At 37.5% G+C, this 21387-nt stretch overlaps 1 protein-coding gene across 1 annotated transcript in view; it reads right to left on the minus strand.

Moving 5' to 3' along the window:
* The window catches only part of TMX4 (thioredoxin related transmembrane protein 4), a 41148-nt gene extending 20290 nt beyond the window's left edge, over positions 1 to 20858 (minus strand). Inside the window, exons 1-4 of the mRNA XM_019734915.2 lie at positions 20535 to 20858; positions 8613 to 8728; positions 3296 to 3341; positions 1575 to 1703 (exon numbers count right to left, since the gene is read on the minus strand). Coding sequence (XP_019590474.2) covers positions 1575 to 1703; positions 3296 to 3341; positions 8613 to 8728; positions 20535 to 20710 — 467 coding nt within the window. The 5' untranslated portion in view covers positions 20711 to 20858. The remainder of the gene's footprint in view (positions 1 to 1574; positions 1704 to 3295; positions 3342 to 8612; positions 8729 to 20534) is intronic.
* Positions 20859 to 21387: the final 529 nt, after the last annotated feature.

The following is a 21387-nucleotide window of genomic DNA, read 5'->3' on the forward strand; positions in this document are numbered from 1 at the left end:
AACATCCATGTCTCCGACTTGATCTTCTTTCACCCCTTGGTAATTAATATGGGACACCAGTGACAAGGTGGCTCTTAGCAGAAGAGACTGAGGAGGGCAAGAATGGATGAGGTCAGGGAGAAGGCTGTGTGGTGTCTGGCCTAAGAACGGTGCTAGTGCATATCAGGGTGGCACCGGGGGGAGGGGACTGGTGGTGGAAAGAAGGGGGGCATATAAAATGTGTTCTGAAGGTAGGCCTGGCTATAAGGTGAAGGAGAGGGAAGATTCACACAGTCTCACCCAGAGCAGCGTTCTAAGAGCTCATGCATGCGTGCCCTCCTCAGTCTCTTCTCCTCAGCCCCCCTGGCATGGTATGCACTGGTAACATCCAAGACCTCACTGCGGTCAGAGACCTTCATGGTCTGCTCCTCCCCTTCCCCACGCACGTGTGACTCTCGCTGCCTTTCACTGTCTTGACCCCACCACCATCCTGATCCTCCGCATACCAAGGTCCTTCCAAGTGGGGCCTCATGTGCATATGACACCCATTCCTGGAAATATTCCTCCTGCTGCGCTTCACCTGGCTCGGTGGTTCTGTCCTTCAGGTTGCACGGTCCTCCCCTCACAGCCTCTCCTAGTCCCTCATCTAATGGAGGTCCATGCCCCCAGTTAGTCCCTGTTTTAGTAAAGGTTTTTGTTTGCTTGTTTGTTTTTGAAACAGCCCGTATCCAAACTATGACTCTTTGTAGCCCTAGTTTCTTTCTTAACCTGCCTTACTTTAAGTTACTTGAGGAGAGCAGACAAACCTTGTCTGTCTTGTTCAATTTTGAATACCTAGTACCTAGAATAGTATCTGGCATAAATCAGTACTCAAATATTTGTAGAATGAAAAGCTGCTTTTAGAGGATGCGTGGTGTTTCCTGAGTATTATATAAATGCTACTAGATAATTTATTCCTGAATATTATAAACTTTGATCCTTTTTGAACAAGGATATTCTTTATACCTGTATATACCAACAAGTGCACTTAAATTACAAGTGTAATATAATTAAGTAAAATTAATTATAAATATGACAATTCATTCAAAATTAAAACCAACAGTGGAAAAAGTTATTATGGTTTGGCCTAATCTACCTCACCCGTCATGCCATCATGACCCTGATTTCCCAGCCACATTCTGCTAGGCCGACAAAGACACCACACATACAGTAACAATTCCTTCATGAACTATAATTTAAGAGTTATATCCATATCTTATCAATAATGCAAAAGAAAGAAAGAATGGAAAATGGTGTTCAATACCATATTTTGTAAAGAGAAAACAGCTGGCATAGCTTAGTGCAAAAGCTAGGGGAAAGGCTTTCTTTTATTAGTAACCTACCTGAATCTGGATACTTCATTCCCAGTGTACTAACAACTAGCTGAAACATATGTGGGTCAACAGAAACACAACACGGTCTAAGTATGGTCATACGTATTCTGGGTAATTAAGAGAGAATATGAAGAAAACTGTAGACTTTCAAGGTCCATGGACTGCTCACTTGATACCTCCCATTTTATAATAACATCTTCTCATTAAAAAATAACACCTTACGTTAGAGAAGCTGGGGATTTCCAGCCAGTCAGAGGCTCAACTGATTGCCATTTCTTCTCTAAGATATAATTCTGCAGGTCTTCATAGATTCCTGGGCCACGGTAACGGCGGAATATCCCATCCTTTGCACTATAAATTATAAAAACAAATAAAAAATAAACCCATTAAAATAATAAATGTGACAGATAACAAAAATCAAAATAACTAATGGTTTTACACGTGAACTCCACTCTGAATTTTAACTTGGCTCAATTGAAGAAAAATAATTATACTTAGGCATAAATCAGAAAGCATGTATAAATATTAATCCATTACAAATGAGAAATTCCAAAACAGAAACTGTTAAACATTCACTGCACAGTTTGCGACTATAAGCAAAGTTTGGCTGTGTCTAATCTGCCAAGTTACTTTTTATTATTTTTGCTACCAATTATTTCATTTTTCTCTTAGAATAGCAGACCACCAGTTGTTAGCAAGTTTTGAAAAACTATATCCACATTTCCAAATTTATGTCATTCAAGTTCCTTCCCTCAAAATTAACAAAACACCTCCAATTCTCACATGCCTCTTCAGTCTTCCCTTGCTCTTGCTTTTTCTCCCCACAGTCAAGCTTCCTAAGGGAAGAGTCTACACTTGCCATTTTCTCCTCTTATATTACTCAGTCACTGCTCGTGCAACTTGCTTTCTGCTTCCAGGACTCCGTGGAAACTGCTCATATTAGGGGGTCTCCAATGACTCCTAAATGCCATATCCAGAGGGCATATTTCTGCCATTTTTGCTTGTCTGTCATTGGCCCTGTTTGCTACTAAACACACCCGTTCTTCCCTCCTTTCCCCTGGCTTTTACGACACGAGCTCGCTGGACTTCTTTCTGCTACTCTGACCACCCCGTCTTAGCTCTGTCTGTCTGAAGTTTGACCAACCCCAAGTTCTATCCTAGACCTGCTTTTCCTCCCATTGTATGTGTTTGTTCTAGATATATTCCAACTGTTATCTACGTTGATGCTGAGAAATTCCCAGTATGTATCTCCAGTCTAGTTCTTTCTTCTGAGATTTAGATCCTGAAATCAAACTATCACCTAAACTTCTCTACTTGGAATTAGCATAGTCACTTCACACTGTCTTCTCCATTTTGGCCTCTATCTTCCAAACTTCTTATTTTAATGGCTCCTCAATAGTTGTTATTAGTTATACATGTCTTGCTGGTAGTCATCACAGGCTCTCCCTTCCTTATGGCTAATAGGTCACCAAGTCCCAATGATCCCACCTCCTAAGTATTTCCAGAACCTATCCTGTCCTTTTTCTTTGCCCGCTCACTACCTGACCTCTCTAGCCTCATCACCCAGGATGGGCCAGCCATACAGAACTAGTTATAGTGCTCAGATGGTATTTCATTTTCTCTTGGGCTTTTCCATATCCTCTATCTGGAAAGAACTTTACCTTGTCTACTTAACCAATTCCTACTTATCTATTATGAATCATCCCACCTTTATGTCATCAGAAAAATCTTTGATCCCCCTTCTCATGGCTGAAATTAGATTTCGTCCCTGCAGCACTCCGGGTGTCTGTCCCTCTGTTCTAACTATCATTCAGTGCAGACCAATCTTTCTCCCTTCAAACGTCAGGCTGAATGAATGATGGTTAAGGAAAACAACTTAGAATTCCTGGTATACATCTACAGGTTTTTAATATTTGCAAGACCAGAAAATTATTTCAACTTACTGAAAAAATGCTGGGAGAGTGGTAACAAAGAAGCGGCCACTCAAACCTATAAGAAGAGAAACAAAAAAAGTTACAAGTCAAACTCAGACTAACCCAAGCACCTAACTCAAGTTATAAGAGATCAGGAAGCCTGGAGCTTGCTTTTATAACCACATTATTAAATCACATTTATCTATTATTTTGACTTAAAGAAATTTTATTTTTACCCATTTTTATTTACCTAACACTTTCTGGTCGCTGACATACAACTTGCTTATTTTTGATATGTTACACTGAAGTTTTCTGTCTTGTGCATGACTTGGAATTATATGGTGGCTGAAAGGATAGGTTTTAAAGTCATGCGACCTAGGTTAAATGCTAAATTCTCCAATTACTAGCTTTATGACTTAAGATAAATTTCTTAACTTTTCTGAGCCTCAGTTACCTCATCTGTAAAATGGGTATATTAAAGCCTACTTGAATTGTTCTGAAGTTAGATTAGATCAGTATGTTACGTGCTTAGCACATATTAGTAAAGAACTAAACAAATTATAAGTATTACTACATCAGTTATAGGTTTAAAAATAATAAAGAATATGAAATAATAAGATCATTTGTAATCTTTGTACATTTATAAAATCTGCAAGTACTATCAAGGGACTCTGTACATTAAACAGATTTTTTCAATTTGTCTTAGCAAACCTTTACTGAATACTAACTACGTATCAAATGTTATGGTAGGTACATGTGATGACAAAGACAAATAAAACCCTTAGTCACTCAGCAAATATTTACGAAGTATCTTTTTTGTTCCAGGGACTGTTCAAGACACAGAGATAAGCAAAAACATGTATTTTCTTTGTTCTTACAGAGCTTACAGTCTACTGACAGACCAGAAAGAACTTAATACTCACAATCATGACTATAAACAGAGATAGATGACATTAAGAAAGGGGCATGCAACAAAACCCTGAATGAGACTAGGAGTAAAAAACAGAGCCCTGCTCTTTAAATGTTTACAATAAATAATATTTATATGTGCACCAAGAGTGAGCAAGCCTGGTCCTGGCAAAGAGTAGGAAAGTTAAAGGATCCTCCTGGCCAGCATGGAAAAATGACAGACACATCATTTTCATGTTTCTTACCACTTCTGCCTTTCCCACTAAAGAACGATCTGGACAAAATCAAAGATCTATTCAAATAAAGTAGCTCAAATTTTACATCTCTGTGGTCACTTGCAATTTGAAATACTGAAGGTTTACTTTTAATAAAATACAAAATTTGCTTATACTCATTTTACAAATTAAACCTGTATTCAGCATAATAATTTACTGATTAATGAAGAGTCTTCCCAAAGAAGGATTCTCTATTTTTTTCTCTATCAAACTAAGTAAACTAAAATAGCCCTATGGCACTTAAAAGAAAACAGTACTCTGAAGGCAGTAAAAATCAATGTTATAAAAAGAAACATTTACTATATACATTTATCATTGTACCTTAAAAACAACACAAAACAAAACAAAATAGCACAAGTGACCTGAGAAGTCAACTGAGGATTAACGAGCATCTCTGTCTACATGGCTAACACTGCTTGGAATTCCACCCAGCAGGGAACAAGGGTATCTTTCAGTATATTTCCAACTCTAAATTGCCATGGAAAAAGTATTAGTAATCCTAAGGGCTTAAAAATTATTATAAGGTATGACCCAGCAATTTCACTCCTAGGTATCTATCCGGAGAAATCCAAAACTCTAATTCGAAAAAATTTATGTATACCTATGTTTATTGCAGCACCATACACAATAGCCAAGACATGGTAACAACCGAAATGTCCATCGGTAGACACTGGATTAAGAAACTGTGGTACATTTATATAATGGAGTATTATGCAGCCATGAATAAGAATAAAATCTTACCATTTGCAACAATATGGATGAACCTAGAGAAGATTATGTTAAGTGAAATAAGCCAGACAAAGACAAATACCATATGATCTCACTTATATGTGGAATCTAAAGAAAAGAACAAATGAATGAACTAATCAGAAACAGTCTCTGAGACATAGAGGAAAAACTGAGGGTGGCTAGATGGGCGGGGGGGTGGGGATAAGGGGGAACGTGAAGGGATTAAAAAGCACAATCGGTAACCACAAGATTGCCACGGGGATACGAAAGTCAATTTGGGGAATGTAATCAATAATGTTGTAAAGATTTTGTAGGGTATCCAATGGACACTTGTCTTATTAGTGAGACCAACTCAGGGATGATGTAGATGCCTGATCACTGCACTGTACACCTGAAGCTGAGCAACAATGAAAGTCAACTACAATTTTACATATATATATATATATATATATATATGTATATATATATATATATATATATATATATACATATATATATATATACATACATATATATATGTATATATATACATACATATATGCACACACAAGTGGAGTACAGCATTAGGAATAGAGACAGTGGAAATGTAATGGCTGTATGTGATATCAGAGGGGTAAGTAGATGCAGGGTGGGGGGTTGTCACTGTGGGAGGGATATGAATGATAAATGTTTAACTATTACATTGTTTTGTACACCTGAAACTAATAAAAAAAAGTTAACACAAAAATTATTATAAGCTTTTGTTTGAAATAATTATTATAAACAATTTCATATCTTACTTCTTTTCTAGCTACAGATTCTTATGACCATCCAAAAATTTCATCTCAGGAAAGTGACAATGTTATGGAATCATGCTTTATTTATATGGTATTTTAAAATGCAATGAACAAATAGCATCCATCACCTCTTCAAGTTTCTATTTAGGTTATATTTTTATCAGAATACACAGATAGAATTTCTAATGTTAGTTATCATTGAACACAATATTTTAACTCGTTCTTTAAAATTCTTCATATGTTCTTGGTCATCATTGGCCACAGCAATAAATTAAAAAGTAAACAATACATATAACAATATTTCATAAAACATATTAAAGAGTCAAACAGTCCTTCCCGACCATTGTACTTAAAATAGTGGCTCACGATATTTTCTACATTTTCACCCCGCTTTCTTTTTCTTCATAGCCCTTGTTACTATTAGACATTATTTTCCATTTTACTTTTGTTACAGTCTATTTCCTTCACTAGAATGTAAGCTCAACGAGAAGCCAGGTCTTTGTCTTCCTTATTCACCTGTCCCACTCATTGTTCACCTGTATCATTCACCCGTATCACTGATATCCAGAACAGGGACTGGTGCATGGTAGAAACTCAAATATTGTTGAATAAACACATTAATTGAAAGCATTAGGATTGTAATTTAAACTTATAAACATAAAATAGTATAATTTGAAGGGAAATCTTTTCTAAGCCACTCAAACTGGCTGTAGAATTTTGTCTCCTAATTTTTACTTGTGAGTTATAAAGTTTTTATCATTTAAAAGTATTCTAGAGCCTCTACTTTAAAAAAATTGGTCTAATACATAAAATAATTAATCACTTTTCCTTTTTGGACTTTGTTTCTTGACTATTCTTATAGAATACTAGACCAGAGACCTTTTTTTCCTTCTTTGATAAATATTTCAAATATATACTGTATAGTTTATTTTTAAATAAATGCTATAAGTCAATGATGAATTTGTTTTAAAAATATTTTATCATAATCAACTTCTCTCTTACTTCATTATCAAAAAAGCTAATCCATTCACAATGGAAAAATAACCATAAATTTACATTTTAGATGGGAAGACTACATTCAACTAGACTTTAAGTTTGTGAATCTATCACAAAGCTGTTTAATTCTGTTAATCCAAATTATGCGGTAAATTCATGGCCTAAATGGCTGAAATGTGAATAGGTCATCTGAATTTCCAAGAAACTCCTCATAAAATGTGTCTGGTGCCCGCTAATTAACAAGGCTTACTTACACCTGATTTCATTGGACTCAAGCCACTAAAACATGAAAACAAGTTTACAGCAAAAATGTAATTGCAATGACTTGACCTCTAAACAGAATAACTCACTATAAAAGCCAAAACCATGAATTAGTAACTATAATTTTCCATCTCTAAACAGCTAATGGGCAGAAGTGGCTTTGATTCAAATGCTTAAAAAAGGTAGAGGCATGAAGACTAATTGCTTTTAATAGAAATCCCTCTCCATGGGTTTGGCAACACATTGATCTTAACAGACACCATCAATTTTGTTGCCCAAATAATTGGTAATTCAGTACTTTGTCTTTTTTTAATTCATTTATTACAGAAAGGTTAACAGCTGCATTGCCATACCTACCTTCTTTTTTTTTTTTCCTTGTAAAGGGATAAAATGGATAGAAATAGAATATAGATAGGAAAAATAAAGTTTGAAAATAGTCAAGTTTGAGATTTGAGTCATAAAAGCTCAACTTTTCTTCTCAATTTACGTATAACAATTATTTTTAAACTACAAATACAAATTGCATATATCTTTTCAGAATTTAAGATTCCTCTATCCCCCTCTTTCTCTTGAAAAATCACATTAGCAACAGCTATTACATGTAGCTGGAGCAACAGAATTAGAAATTCATCATTCTGGAAACCACAATGAAATATTCGATTCAGGTAAGGTCATGTATCTTAAAGCCCCACAGATTACTTGTTAATCACAAAGTGGGATCTTTTCTTCATAATTGATGTTTAGTGTCAGCACGTTAATCAAGTGCTCAAGCTCAACATCACTCACAGTGACAGTATGTGTCTTCTGATGGGAGAAAATGTAAAGTCACAGCGTCACCTATGAAGTAGTCTTGCCATAAATGTCTAACCCGAATCATGCCTCTAGGCTGAGCTCCAAGTTTATAGACAATGAAGAAAAAATAAGTTAAATGTCACAATAAGGAAACACCTAGCCAAATCTCTGGTCTGCTCTCTTGAGAATATCAGTGTCATGAAAAAAACAGAGACTATTCTAAATTGAGGGTGATTAAGACACATAACAACCAAATGCAAATGGTGAACCTTGATTAGATCCTGGTTCAAAAACTATAAAAAGACATGTGGGAAATAATTAGTGAGATTTTAATATACTGAAGTATTAAAGAGTAAAGTTTCATGTCTGCAACTTATTTTCAAATGACTGAGCAAAAGAAAAAGTAATAAAAATATAAATACATATACTCATATGTATGTGTGAACACACACACGGAGAGACCCAGATAGGCCAAAATGTTATCTGTTGATTCCAGGTGGTCAGTTCATGGGTATCAATATCCTAATCTTCAACTTTTTTATATGCTTGAAAAAAATTCAAAATAAAAAGGAACAAACTTTTGTATTTAATGTTCAACATTTACAGTACCTGGTTCTTGAATGACATCTACCTTCCCCACACTGATATGAAGTATTTCACCATTCTTTGCAAATGTCTCCCATTCTGAATCAGTCTGCTGGCAGGATGGACACCAAGGGGCATAACTATAAAAGAAGAATAGCTAATCAGTATAGACATATGAAAAATGTCTGTGAAACAAAATAAATAGAATATTTAAACTAAAAAAGTAAATCCTTAACTAAAGGGAAGCACAAAAGCAAGCTTTTATAGGAAAAACAGAAGCATTGCCCCCCCCCCATACTAGAATTTAATACATCAATATTAATTCCCTGGGAAAAAAATTAGCCAAAGTTTAAGATTTTCACAAACTCTTGTAATATATAAAATATTTTATTTCAAAGTCATTCTTACCATCAACCCAAATTTTGTCATTTTCTAGGTTGCTTTTTGATTTTTGAGGGAGAACACTATTTTGACTGTCCCACTGAAAAACAGCAATTTTCACAAGGGTGTCCCTCAACGAGCCAAACCAGTTTCAGATCCATCAAAGTTAGAGCTCTGATGAGCAGAGACAGAAGACCTGTTGCTAGTGAGTCCACGACAGTGTGAGTCATTTCTGGCAGTTCTGAACTAGTCCAAGGAAGACAGTAGAAGCTATGGACTCAACCAGCTCTACCAAACACTTTCTTCAATAGGAGTTAGAAATAATAAGTCTTCAACCAGAACCCTGGTTTTTACGTTTATTTTTTCATTAAATAAACATGAATGGCGCACCATGCTAGAAGCTGAGGTTATTACTGTGAACGAGGCAGACATGGCACCCCCTCTCCTTATGGATACAATCCAGACATGAGCATTGGTAAGTACAGGAATGTCTACACTCCAGGTGGCAAATGCCCGTGACTGAGTGTGGAGTGCTCTGCAGATGGTCAGGAGCTGGGTGAGCTCAGAAGGGCCCACAGAGAAAAGGTATCTATGCTAAGCACTAAAGTACAAGTGACAACCAGAGAGGGGTCGAGGAATGTTCTAGTCTAAGCAGAGAGATCAGTATATGTGAAGCTCCAGAGTACTGAGAGACGAGAGTGAAGAAATCTACAGCCCTTTAAAATTGTATAAGGAGTAAGGATTTTATTTGAAGTTCCATGGTAAACCCTAAAGAGGTAAGTAAGAGCACTATGATCAGATTTACATGTTTGAAAAATCACCTGGCAGCTCTGTGAATAATGGATCAGGGAAGGATAAGATGGAAGAAAAGAAAAGAACTGGATGGCTGGGCCGGCCTCCTGGCAATATGCTAGTGGCCTCATTCTGCCCTCCCATAGTACTGGAAAATAACACAAATATTCAGACTTAAAGCTCTGAAGTGGTCCAGGATTTCACCTGCAAATGGTAAAATGGAAATCCAGAGAAGTTTGTGTATAGTGGATCGCATAGCATTCTCTTAAAAGATACATCCAAGTCCCAAACCTCAGTACCTGTGAATGTGACCGTATTTGGAATAAGGGTCCTTACACATATAGTCATTAAATTGCGGATCTTGGGATGAGATCACCCTGAATTTAGGTTAGGCCCTAAATCCAGTGACTGGTGTTCTTATAAGAGAAAAAAAGACGGAGATTTGACACAGAGGCACAGGGAGAGGCCATGTGAAGATGGAAGCAGAGATTGGTGTTAGGCAGCTACAAACCAAGGAATGAGAAGGATTGCCAGGAGCCAGGAGAAACCAGAAGAGGCAGGGACTGGATACTCTCATAGAGACTCCAGAGGGAACCATCGATGCCAACATGCTGACTTGGATTTTTGGTTGCTAGAATTATGAGGGAATAAATTTCTGTTGTTTTAAGCTACAAAGTTTGTGGTAATTTGCAGTAGCTCAAAGAAACTAATATAGAAAGGGAGATGTCATTTGAAATTAGAAGAAATTGAGATCAGATATTTCTTATGAAGACTTAAAGAGCTAGCAGGCCTATGCTTCATATAAATTATTATGGAACAAATAAAACATTTGCTGGAAATCCGTATTAAAATACTAACATAGGACACAATTAAAAGGAAAATTAACATTTACAGACTAATGTCACAAAAACATACTAGTACAACTGGAGAGACATTTTGTTTTTCTTAATGATACTCAGAAGAAAAAAGCAGTAAATAAAAGAAATTAATCAATGCTCACAAAATAGAACAGGATACTCCAGGGGGAAAAAAATCTTTAGGCACTTTGAATAATATTTCATGATATCACTAACTAGACTTTATATATTTTAAATCTGCTTAAATTATACTTTTAAAAATCTTTAACTCAAGTCAAAATATGGAGAAAATAAATGCAGTAGATATTTAAAAAAAAGATTTGGTATCACTGAATTGTTTACGCACAATGGGTGAAAATGTTTTCATAAGTAAATTATGCTACCATGGAGTAGAGAGCAGAGGGTGCCAAAAAAATGTATGCAGTGGACACTTTGGTCAGCGTTGCTTAAGCAGTGGTTCACCGTAACCGGAAGTGTCTGAACGTTGATGGTAACCACTTTGAGCACCTCCTGTAATTGCAGAAGTCAAATATGACTTGTATTATTCATCTTTTGTTATCGGTATACATTGAGTATTACAATTTTAAGTTTTACTTTCCTAAAATGTGTATACATGTTTTTGGCACCCTCTGTAGATGAACTAAGATTGGCAATATATTGATAAGCATTGAACCTGGATGATGGATGATGGGGGATTCACTATACTACTCCTTATATGTTTTGTGGATGTTTGAAAATTTTCATAATAAATAGATTTTTTCAAAGACTTGCTTAAAAGGAAAGATATAACCAAGTTCTAACTGGGCAGGCTCAGCACTGTAAAACTGTCAATTTCCCCAATTTACTCTCTATTTTTTCCACTCCGGAATTATTTTTACAAAAACTCAGCATCTATTATTTCTACATTACAAGAGGAAAGGGGCAGGGGTGAAATAGAGGTAGGAAAGAATGCCTGGAAAAGAAATCTCTCTCTCTCTCTCTCTCTCTCTCTCTCTCTCTCTCTCTCTCTCACACACACACACACACTCACACACAGTAGAAAAAATGCCTTAGGAATGGAAACAAAGGGGAAGAGTGCTAAACAATAGATCAAATTCTGTAATAAGATTTAGGCTCAAAGGTGCTGTCAGGTCATCACTGACAAATCTTTTATCCTGAATTGAGTAGAAGAAGCATGTATTGTGTAAGTGCCATTCAAAACTCAATGTAATGATGTACACAAACCAACTTTGTTGCAGAACAACAACAAAGGGATAATTGCGCAAGATTTTGATCTCTGACATTATAAAAAGGGTTAAAGTGTTAAAAAGTCAAGGCTAAGGGGAAAGATACCTTTATTTCAGGAACAGTGCTGAGACTGGGCCGAGCTCAGAAGAGAAAGGGCTGCCCAAAGCAAGGTGTGCATTTCTCTCTCCTGCTAGGCCCTTGGCAAGCACAGCTGTTCATCCTCTCTAACTCCATCTCTAGAAAAGCCTAGTATTGTCAATTCCAAGATCATCGTACAAGGTCATCCATCTTCCCATTACAGTTCATTGTCCAATCCCTGAGATGCCAGAGACATGGACCAGAGATCATGGTCCTAAATCTTTGGATTTTTTAAAACATTCTATCTCTACATTTCCAGGGCAAAGTATATTCCTGGTATACAGTAAGTATTCAATAAATGTTCGCTAAATAAATGAACAGAGTATAAAGACAATTATTTTTTTCATCTGGGAAAAGTTATTTTCTACATTTCCAAATAGTAGGTGAGACTGGGGAAAGCAGTTGTCAAACTTTAGGGGAGGAAAAAAACAACACTTTATTATTAAGTACTCTGCAAAGGCATTTCAGTATACTGGATAAGAGTTCTACAGGAAGATTCAGTAAAAGCAACCACAAATTAAGCATGTGACTTTGGGCAGGTTAATAATTGCTCCATGCCTCAGCTTCCTCAATTGTAAAATGGAGTAAACGGAAGCTACCTAAGAAAGTTACCGGGTGATTAGATGATACATGTAAAGCAGGCACATATCAAGAACAATCATTAAAACAAATTATATTTGTAATGTACTACTTGGTTTATGTTAAAAAAAAAAATCAACCGAGTAAATCTGAAGATCTAATTTGGTTTATTAAGTGATTCATGAATTGGGGAGAGGAACTAGACCAACTGGGTCTACCAACTAGACCAGACCTTTAAGGGGTTGTATGAAATGGAAAAGTTTTGAAGAAAGAAAGGTGGGGCAAGGGAGCTATTAAGAAAAGAAAGGATTGTTTTTGAATCAGGACATCTTTTCTTTGCGGGAAGAGAATTGGAAGGCTTTTTATCATACAGGTTACCTCTTCCTTGGGGTTGGGGAGTGGTTGCATGGAAAGATTACCTTACTGGTGCTTGACCAGAAAATTCCAGACTGGTTAAGATTATGTTTCTGGAAGAGTATGAAACTGCAATTAGAGCTAGTATTGAATTCAAGTTTGGTATCATGGGCTTTTAGCAGAAGTAACACCATTTTGGGCCTGCGGTTTTCTCTTTAACATTTCCAAGACACTTATGACATTAGCTTATCTGAACCTTACAAACTCACTGTCAGACAAGGCAGGTTTAGAAAGACTTGCTAAAGGTCACCTAAAACCACACATAACAAAAACCCAGATGGAGGTATTTATGTGATTAAAAATCTCCAAGGAAAATAAGAACTAAGATCAACAGACAGGGAAAGGGAGGGAGAGGGGAGAGAGAGAGAGGAAGAAGAGTGAGAAGACAAAGAGAAGGAATAAAAAATAAATTAACAAAAATAAGGAAGAAATCTTGAAGTATAATGTAATGAACTCTAGATCCTCTTTGCTTTGCTTCCCTAGGCCTGTTTTCACATGTAACTCATGGACACATTTGCTACCTCAGTAATTATTAAATCTTACAAATTTCATCATTAAAAAAAAAAAAAAAAACCCAGTCGCTAATCTCCAGACAGGCTATTATATAAATTGGGTTTTTTGTGATATTGACCCTTAGACATACAAAGGCCATTGAGGTAATTTTAGATTTTCTATTTTCTATGTAACTGCTACCCACTGGTCTGTAGTATAGTTAACACCATTCTTTCTGAGGGTTCATCAGAGCTTATTGTGTTGGATCGTTCATTCACCTAGTGTATTCTTTTGGTGGTAGAGATAAGCCAGCTCCAAGTCTCAGGTGTGGGAACTGGTGCCCTTTTGTTGTTGCAGCTTCTTTAAAATTATTGGTATTCTTTTGTATTTAAAGGACAGTCATTTAGGCAGTAATTTAGAACCTACTATAAAATACCTCCAGGGACCAAATGAATACAAAGAAGGAAAGTCATGTGACTTCTATGCTCTTCTTTCTCTGTCTCTTTCTGTGTATGTATACATATGTATATAAAAATGTAATTTTTCATGTACATATGCATGAATAAAACTCACCAGAAAGGACTAAGTATAAGCTTCATTTATATTAGTTAAAACTAGTTCACAGTGGCAGTCTTCTAAAAACTATAAATAACTGACTCATCTGACTTCGTCTTTTACATATAAATTAATCCTTCTTCAATTTAAGAGCCTCCAAGAAGAATTAGTACCTTCATAGTCATGGAAACTGTAAGACAGTATCTTTCTTATTCAAACTTTTTGCAGATGTCAGTGGTACATAAAATTAGTAAACTTCATAAAAAACATTTGAAACATTCCAGATAGCAGAAACACTGTTAAGTCACACTAACGTGGATATTAGTCCACTGTTTTTCACTATTTCTGGGAAACAAAATTCAACAACATGCTTCCGTTCATCTGCACATACAAGTTACACCTAAATTCTGCTGTACGAAAGATGGTTAAAGGTCCTTGATTCTTTAATTGTATTAACTCAATTTGGCATGAGATTTCATTAAGTGTACTAAACACTTCAGGGAAGGAGTTACTTAAATATATTTCCTATAAATAAAATTTGACTAAAAATACATTTTTATTCCCCAGTAATGGGCAATTTTTCTTCTGCCTTGGCTTGAATTTTACCAGTGTTTCCCAGCAGATTTTCTTTTCCTATCCTTGCAGAGATGATATAAGCAGTGACAAACAGTCAATTTTCACTCAGAACTTAGTTTGACCAAAACGCTCAGAAGAATCTTGAGAATGAAGATGAAAGAGGTATACCTGTACTAGGTTCATCTTTCTATGATTTAATAAATGAAACTAAATCAAAATGGCAACAATTAAACCTTTACTACATCAAGTGCTATTCTTTTTTCTGGAAAACCTCTTCATGACCCAAGAGTTGAAAGTCTTACGCTCAGATGTATTTGTTTAGAAGATCATTTCTAGGAAAATCATAAGATGTAAAGGAAAAATAAAAATTGACGGCTCTACTAAAACCGTAACACTTGCTGAAGAAAATGGCATTCACTACTTTTACTAGAATGAACACTCCATGAAGGTGCTGCCTGGTGCACGGCTTATCTAGGTCAGAGCATAGCAGGTCCAGGCCACGGTAAATGTTTATTACATCAATGAACAATGGTAGATGACCTAGACAGTGATTATCCTTAATACCTAAGAAAATATATACAGAAGTTTCCTTCAGCAACATACTTGAGGAAGCTCTTAATAAAAAGTAACAATTAAAGTATATTACTGTAAGGGTGAAATTCAGTAAATCATAGACTTAGCTAGTTTGCAGTTTGACTCACCACATAGCCACCTATCTAGCCCACCTGTAATTAAACCTAGCTAGTTTGCAGTTAGAGCTGCCCTGATAGTCAGCTATTTCTGTTTCTCCCCTCACTGATTAACTAAAGAATTGTTTTGTTCCCTTTCTCAAGGCTACACGTAGCTCATTAATCCACTTAATTAACAAAATCCTAACCTGGAAAGGGCAATTTCTTAATCCCCAGGTACCCAGACATCATAATACACATAAAGCCCCAGGCCAAGCGGCTGAGTCTCAGTCCATAGTCCGGAGATAATATCTTAAAACAGACCAGGCCCCAGGAAGGATGTCAGCCCTGGGTGACCGACTTCCCCTTTCCTCTGTTCTTCTTGTTTACCTATAAAACCTTCTGAGCTGTCTAGGAACGGGGAGGTGGTCTTTGGACAGGGGTCCGCCATCCTTCCAGAATGCCAGCATTCGGAATCAACCTGCCTTTCTTTCCACCAACCATGTCTCTCGAATTTTTACTTTTTCAAGCAGCAGGCAGCCAGACCTCAGCACAGTTATTCATTCATTCACCTAGTCGAAAAGTATTTATTGAATATCTAGTACTTGATAGTTATTAAGACTCTTGGGAGAAACAGAAAGAAGAAAACCTTAGTTCCTTTCCTTAAAAGCTTATCGTCTAGAGGAGGAGTCAGACAAAAGCCTAGTAAAAAAAACACATAAACTGATTTATAATTAAAAGTTGTAATATGGACTATGCTAGATACAAAGAAGGCACAGTGATACGGACCATGCTAGAGACAAAGAAGGCAACCCCTTGGGGGAGTTGGGAAGACAGAGCACCTGTTTGAGTGCTAAGGAGTGTCAGGAGTGAGCATACAGCAATAATGTTCTCCATTTGCAGAAACTAGAGAAATGCTAAAACCAAGGAAAGGCCTCTGAATCCCACAGGGTAAAGACCTCCCCTTATTGGGCCAGGGTGCTGGCTAGCTGACAGCCTAAGCATGAATCAGCCAGATTCTGTACCTTCCTTCAGGCCTCCCCACTACTCAGCTACTCTCTCTGGCTTGAACCAGGAAGTGCAAACCTCAGGCCTCCATTCTAGTTCTGCTTTGCCTACAAGTTAGGAAGTAACCAGCCTTCGTGAAAACTTTAATCTTTTCAAGTTTTCTTCTCTCCTAATGAAAGAGAATGAGAATTCTGCCTCTGTCCAAAGGTCATCTCCCTGTTCCTAGATTGCTGGGATGCTCAAATAACACGGCGGCATTCAGAACATGTGATGGACGCAACGTAACCGTTTACGGTGACAAATGATGATGATGACGACCACTGATATTGATGCTGATGGAGGTGATATGGATGAATACCCTTTGGAGGAACAACCTGAAATCAAATACTATTAGTTGGCTTATGAGCTCCTCTTTTGCAATTTTTGAATACCCATGACAATATCTAGGGCAGTGGTTTTCAACCAGAAGCATCCGGAAATGTGCATAAGGGATGGAGGTTGTTAAGTATTTTTGATGTCACATGATTACTAAAATGTAATTAATAGCCAGGTACTCCAAAGGTTCTGTATTGTACTGTGTGGGCCATCTCCACATATCAAAGAACCGTCCAACCCAAGATGCCAACAGTGACCTGGTGAGAACCACTGCTGATTGCTGGACAGACAAGAAGCATTCAGTAACTAGTGGCTGAATAGATGAACGCCACATATAATATTTAATTCCTTCAGAGCACAGTAGACAGTGAAGCCCCTGAAATCAAGGAATACAGCTCATTCATCTTCATCTTCCTGGGTCCCCAAACCTGAACCTGACACACAACAAGCAGTTAATGGCTTTCTCAAACATTCAATCAACAAATCAAGATAATCGGTTAAAGTGCAAGAAATTCTAACTATTTCACACTGGTAAGGTAAGGCAATGATGTTGAGCATGTTCTCTCTAGGTATCAGGACACCGGAAAACAACATGAAAACCTCGAGGTCTTAGGGAAATAAATGAGGTTTTCCTCCATCACCAGGTGACTAATTTCAATTTTGAAACATTATCATCCCAAGAACAAAGTCACAAAGAGTAGTGCTTTATAAAAATCTATATACGTTACAGAAGTAATTTAACCCAAAGACATTCTTTTCCTCTGGATATCAGTCTAAAGGTAGGAGGTCAAAATTAAGCTATTTGGATATCTTCATATTTCTTTTAGGGGGAAAAAGGCACCAGAACAGTAGACAGAATGTATTATATTCCATACTTTTGTGTTTCAAAAGAACACAAGTAGTATTCTCAAAAACTGATAGAATGAGAACCAAGCAAGTGTTTAAAATAGCAAAAGGTTACAAAGCAACTGAATGAAGTATACTATGGAACAATGGAAATAGAGAAAAGAAAACATTAGAAGGCATTTTAAAAATAGATAATCTTTCCTAACCCTGAGAAAGAGCAAACTTTTCATCAGAGGTTAAGGATGAAAAAAGCACAGCAAGCCAATTACAGCGACATGGCAAAAATAGGGGTAAAAATTATAAAACAATATATGAAGGCAAACAAGAAGATAAAAAACAGAATATACAATAACTCCACCGCATTAAAGAAAATGTAAATATGTAGTAATGGAAGAATTTTTCAGATCTTAAAAAAGGTTTCAGAATTGCAAATATATTTTTAACTGTTAGTTCTCCTTAGCAAAGAAGTGCTTTTCTAAAAACTGAAATTTGCAAGGATCCCCTGCAAAATTGACTGAAAGACAAAATAAAATAATAATAAAGCAATTCAATTTTACAATAGTAGTTTTCATGTCTCAGAGCAGACAAACATTGCTAGGTCCTTAAAAATAAATTAGTGATACCAGTATAACCAGGAATTACATTATAGGAGCTTTGTATAATGCAGGACATAAAAAATTCTGAGAAAAGAGGCAGCATATAAGCAAATGAATAAATAATTGTCATTCAAAGTAATGTCAAATTTTTGATACTACCAGAAAGCCTATACTTACTTCTTTAAAAAGTTAAGTACATCCCCTGACAATCTGGATCCCTAAGAATCTCCATTTATTATGACCAGTTAGCCTGAACAAAGTGTTAACATGGGAGCTAGTATTAACACATTTTGTTTTTTTTCTTTTACATACATCAGGAAAAAAAATCTGATAACTTATTGGCTGCTTGTTTGACTTCTTAGAAATTTATAGTAGGCCTATAATGGTGCGAGAATATAATGAATTTTATAATTTTTAATGTGTTAGATTTTGTCAAAGGGAAGAGAGGGAGTATCACAAACAGATGAGAGCCACAATACTTCTTCAGCACGAGCACCTAAGTTCTGATATATAGAAAGTTGGATGCAGCGATGTAAATCCTCTTTCCTTTCAAGCCTTGCATCATATTCTGAAGTGTACTGGATCAAAACAGAACTTATACTAAAATGATCACACTGTCTACACAGCTTACTCCTGGGTTTCAAGTCTCATTGTACATCACAGCCCAAACATATTCCATACAAAGGACATATGACAAGCTTAGAGCAACTGATTACTATATCCAGGCTTGTACAAGTCAAATGAAGTAAAATGTGAAATGTCAACACGGCCAAATATAGGAGTTGTTGATTGTTGCTCATTTATAAGCTTAACTTGGCTTACACTTACCTCAGCTTTAGTGTTCTTAGTTCTTTAACTTAAAAAATACATACATACAGCTATTCCAAAAGGAACTAGAAAGGAGTTGAGGCCTTTCTGCTTTGACTTTCATCATGTACATACACAAACTCAGTTTTAATTAAAAAAGTGACAACTAGAAAAACTCCATTTTGTAAGCACTTACTGGATAAAGAACTTTCTGTAGTGCTGACAAAATGCAGCCTCTCTAAAACTCTAAGAATTATTATAAACATGACAGTGCAGAATAAAGCTCCTTTACTTTAAAAGTTTCTCTTTTAAATGAAAAATGATCTGCTCACCTCCATCCAAAGTAGTCTATTTTAATAAACGCTTCATGTCTACAGATCTCTTTAATAATTTCATTGATTTATTGTCATACCAAAGGCATTTACTTCAAGGTTTAACATATTTCCTTCTTTGTGACCAAAGGGTAAACGCATGTTTCAACAGGCAATGTGCATGACGTTCTTCCAACAATGTCATCTGCTAAGGGACACAACTTTTGCCCCTGATCTCACATGGGGTGCTCCACAAGCACCTGCTCACAATCTAAATTGAAACGTCCAAAATTTGGTGTTGGACGTATAAAGGAAAGATCCAATTCTGTGAGTGTCTGTATCATCAACGGAAAATTAATTCTCAAATAGTAGGGATCAAGTATGTATGTTGCTGAAACCACAGGCTAAGGAGATTTGGTATCAGTGTTCATCTCTCCATTCTTCCTTTTCTCTGCAAGCCCACCATGATGACCTCTCAAGCCTATCCTGACATCTGCCCACTGTCTACTTCCAATCTTTCAAATGGTCACTTCTTCCTAAAAGTCAATTTTAATCTAGGATAAACAATCTCTTGCCTGCCCCTAACTCAAAACCGTACATTCCCATCTCCTTCAATGAAAGGCACGATCCACGATTTACCTATTTATTGTTCAAAGGGGCAATTTACTAACGTTCTTTTCCTTATCACATCAGCACAATTACGTTTTGATATCTACCCAGAAAGTCCTACTTCTAAAAACTACATCAACGCTTATTTGAAATCGTGTTTGAAAACTTGAAAGTCACCCATATTTGTTTTACTTTTCACAGTGACATTTCGGGGTCTTCAAAACGAAGACTAACATACTTTATACACACTCTTCTGCCCAGGACCGTGCTGCAATTATTCATTCAACAAATACATTGCCTACCCCACGTTATGTATGTGTATAGCACCAAAATGTCATTGAAAGACCGCCCTTTCTCCTCTACCTATACACCTATATCAAAAGCACGCAATTTTCTTGCAGATTTTCTCCGTTGCCCCTCCTCCCTTGGGTAAACTGCTCACCCACCTCACCCGTAAAACTTTTCCCTAAAGCAGAGGGCGAGCAATGCGGGGGAGTGGAGGGAATGCGACAGGCTCAGCTGTCACCGCGGGGGGCCTGGCGCGCATGCGCAACACAAATGGCCGGACCCTCGGTGCCGCAGGTCGGTAGCAGAACCGGCCCGGGGCCTGAGATCGAGCCCAGCCGGTCGTGCAGCTTCGTGAGCGGCCCTCTTGGCTGTGGGAGGGCAGCGCCTGCGAGGGCAGTGTGGCGTGCGGGACGGGCATCACACTCACAATTTCAGCATCCACTCTCCCTCCATCACCAGCGTCCAGTTGGAAGCGGTCATGGGCAGCACCAAGCTCTGCTCCTCCGGCATCACGGCCTGCTTGGGACCGGCCTCTGACGCCGCCGCGGTGACCCAGGCGGCCAGGAGCGCCGTCAGCAGCGGGCCGCAGGGCCCGCCCGCCATGTTGGTGCGCGGAGCAAGTTTCCTCAGCAGGGCGTCTTGGAAAGTGAGCAGCGGGCTCGCAGCCTCGTTCGCCGGCCCAACTGGGCCTTCACAAGTAGTAGAAGGGGATGGCGGGTAACCTCGCCTACGCCGGGCCGCCCAGATAGGTTGGTTTCTTTAGGCGGCTGGCGGGCACCGCCTCTTAAGAGCTTGGGCCCGCCAAGGCCACGCCCCTTCCCGCCTCGACTGATTGTTGCCCGGGGTGTCGGTTGCCTAGACAACGGCGCCCTTGCTTGCAGACCACTACGCTGAAAATAAACAGAAGATCTAATGTTGCCTTAGTTAGAACTTAGACCAGACCGCACGTGCTTGGGTACCCAGTGAGGAGGGTTGACGCGTGTGGGTTTTCTATAAAGAAACGGCGAGTGTTTTAAAACCTCACCCCCTTTTTAATAGTAGCATCAACAACAGTGAAACTGCAAAACACTGCTTAACGAAAAATGGAGGAATATAGTAGGCATCTCTTGCTGAAAGGGAGAGGAAAGTTAAAGTACTGTCTGCCTGTGTTTATTGAAATATCACTGTCTAAAATTGGAGGTGATAGCGAAACTAGACTACGCAGTTGTATTTTTTTACAAAAATAATTTTAATTTTATAAAACCTTTATAAACGTGGGTACTATATTGCCAGTTGGAATT

The sequence above is a fragment of the Rhinolophus sinicus genome, linkage group LG13, assembly GCF_036562045.2.
Source record: "Rhinolophus sinicus isolate RSC01 linkage group LG13, ASM3656204v1, whole genome shotgun sequence".
Taxonomy (NCBI): domain Eukaryota; kingdom Metazoa; phylum Chordata; class Mammalia; order Chiroptera; family Rhinolophidae; genus Rhinolophus; species Rhinolophus sinicus.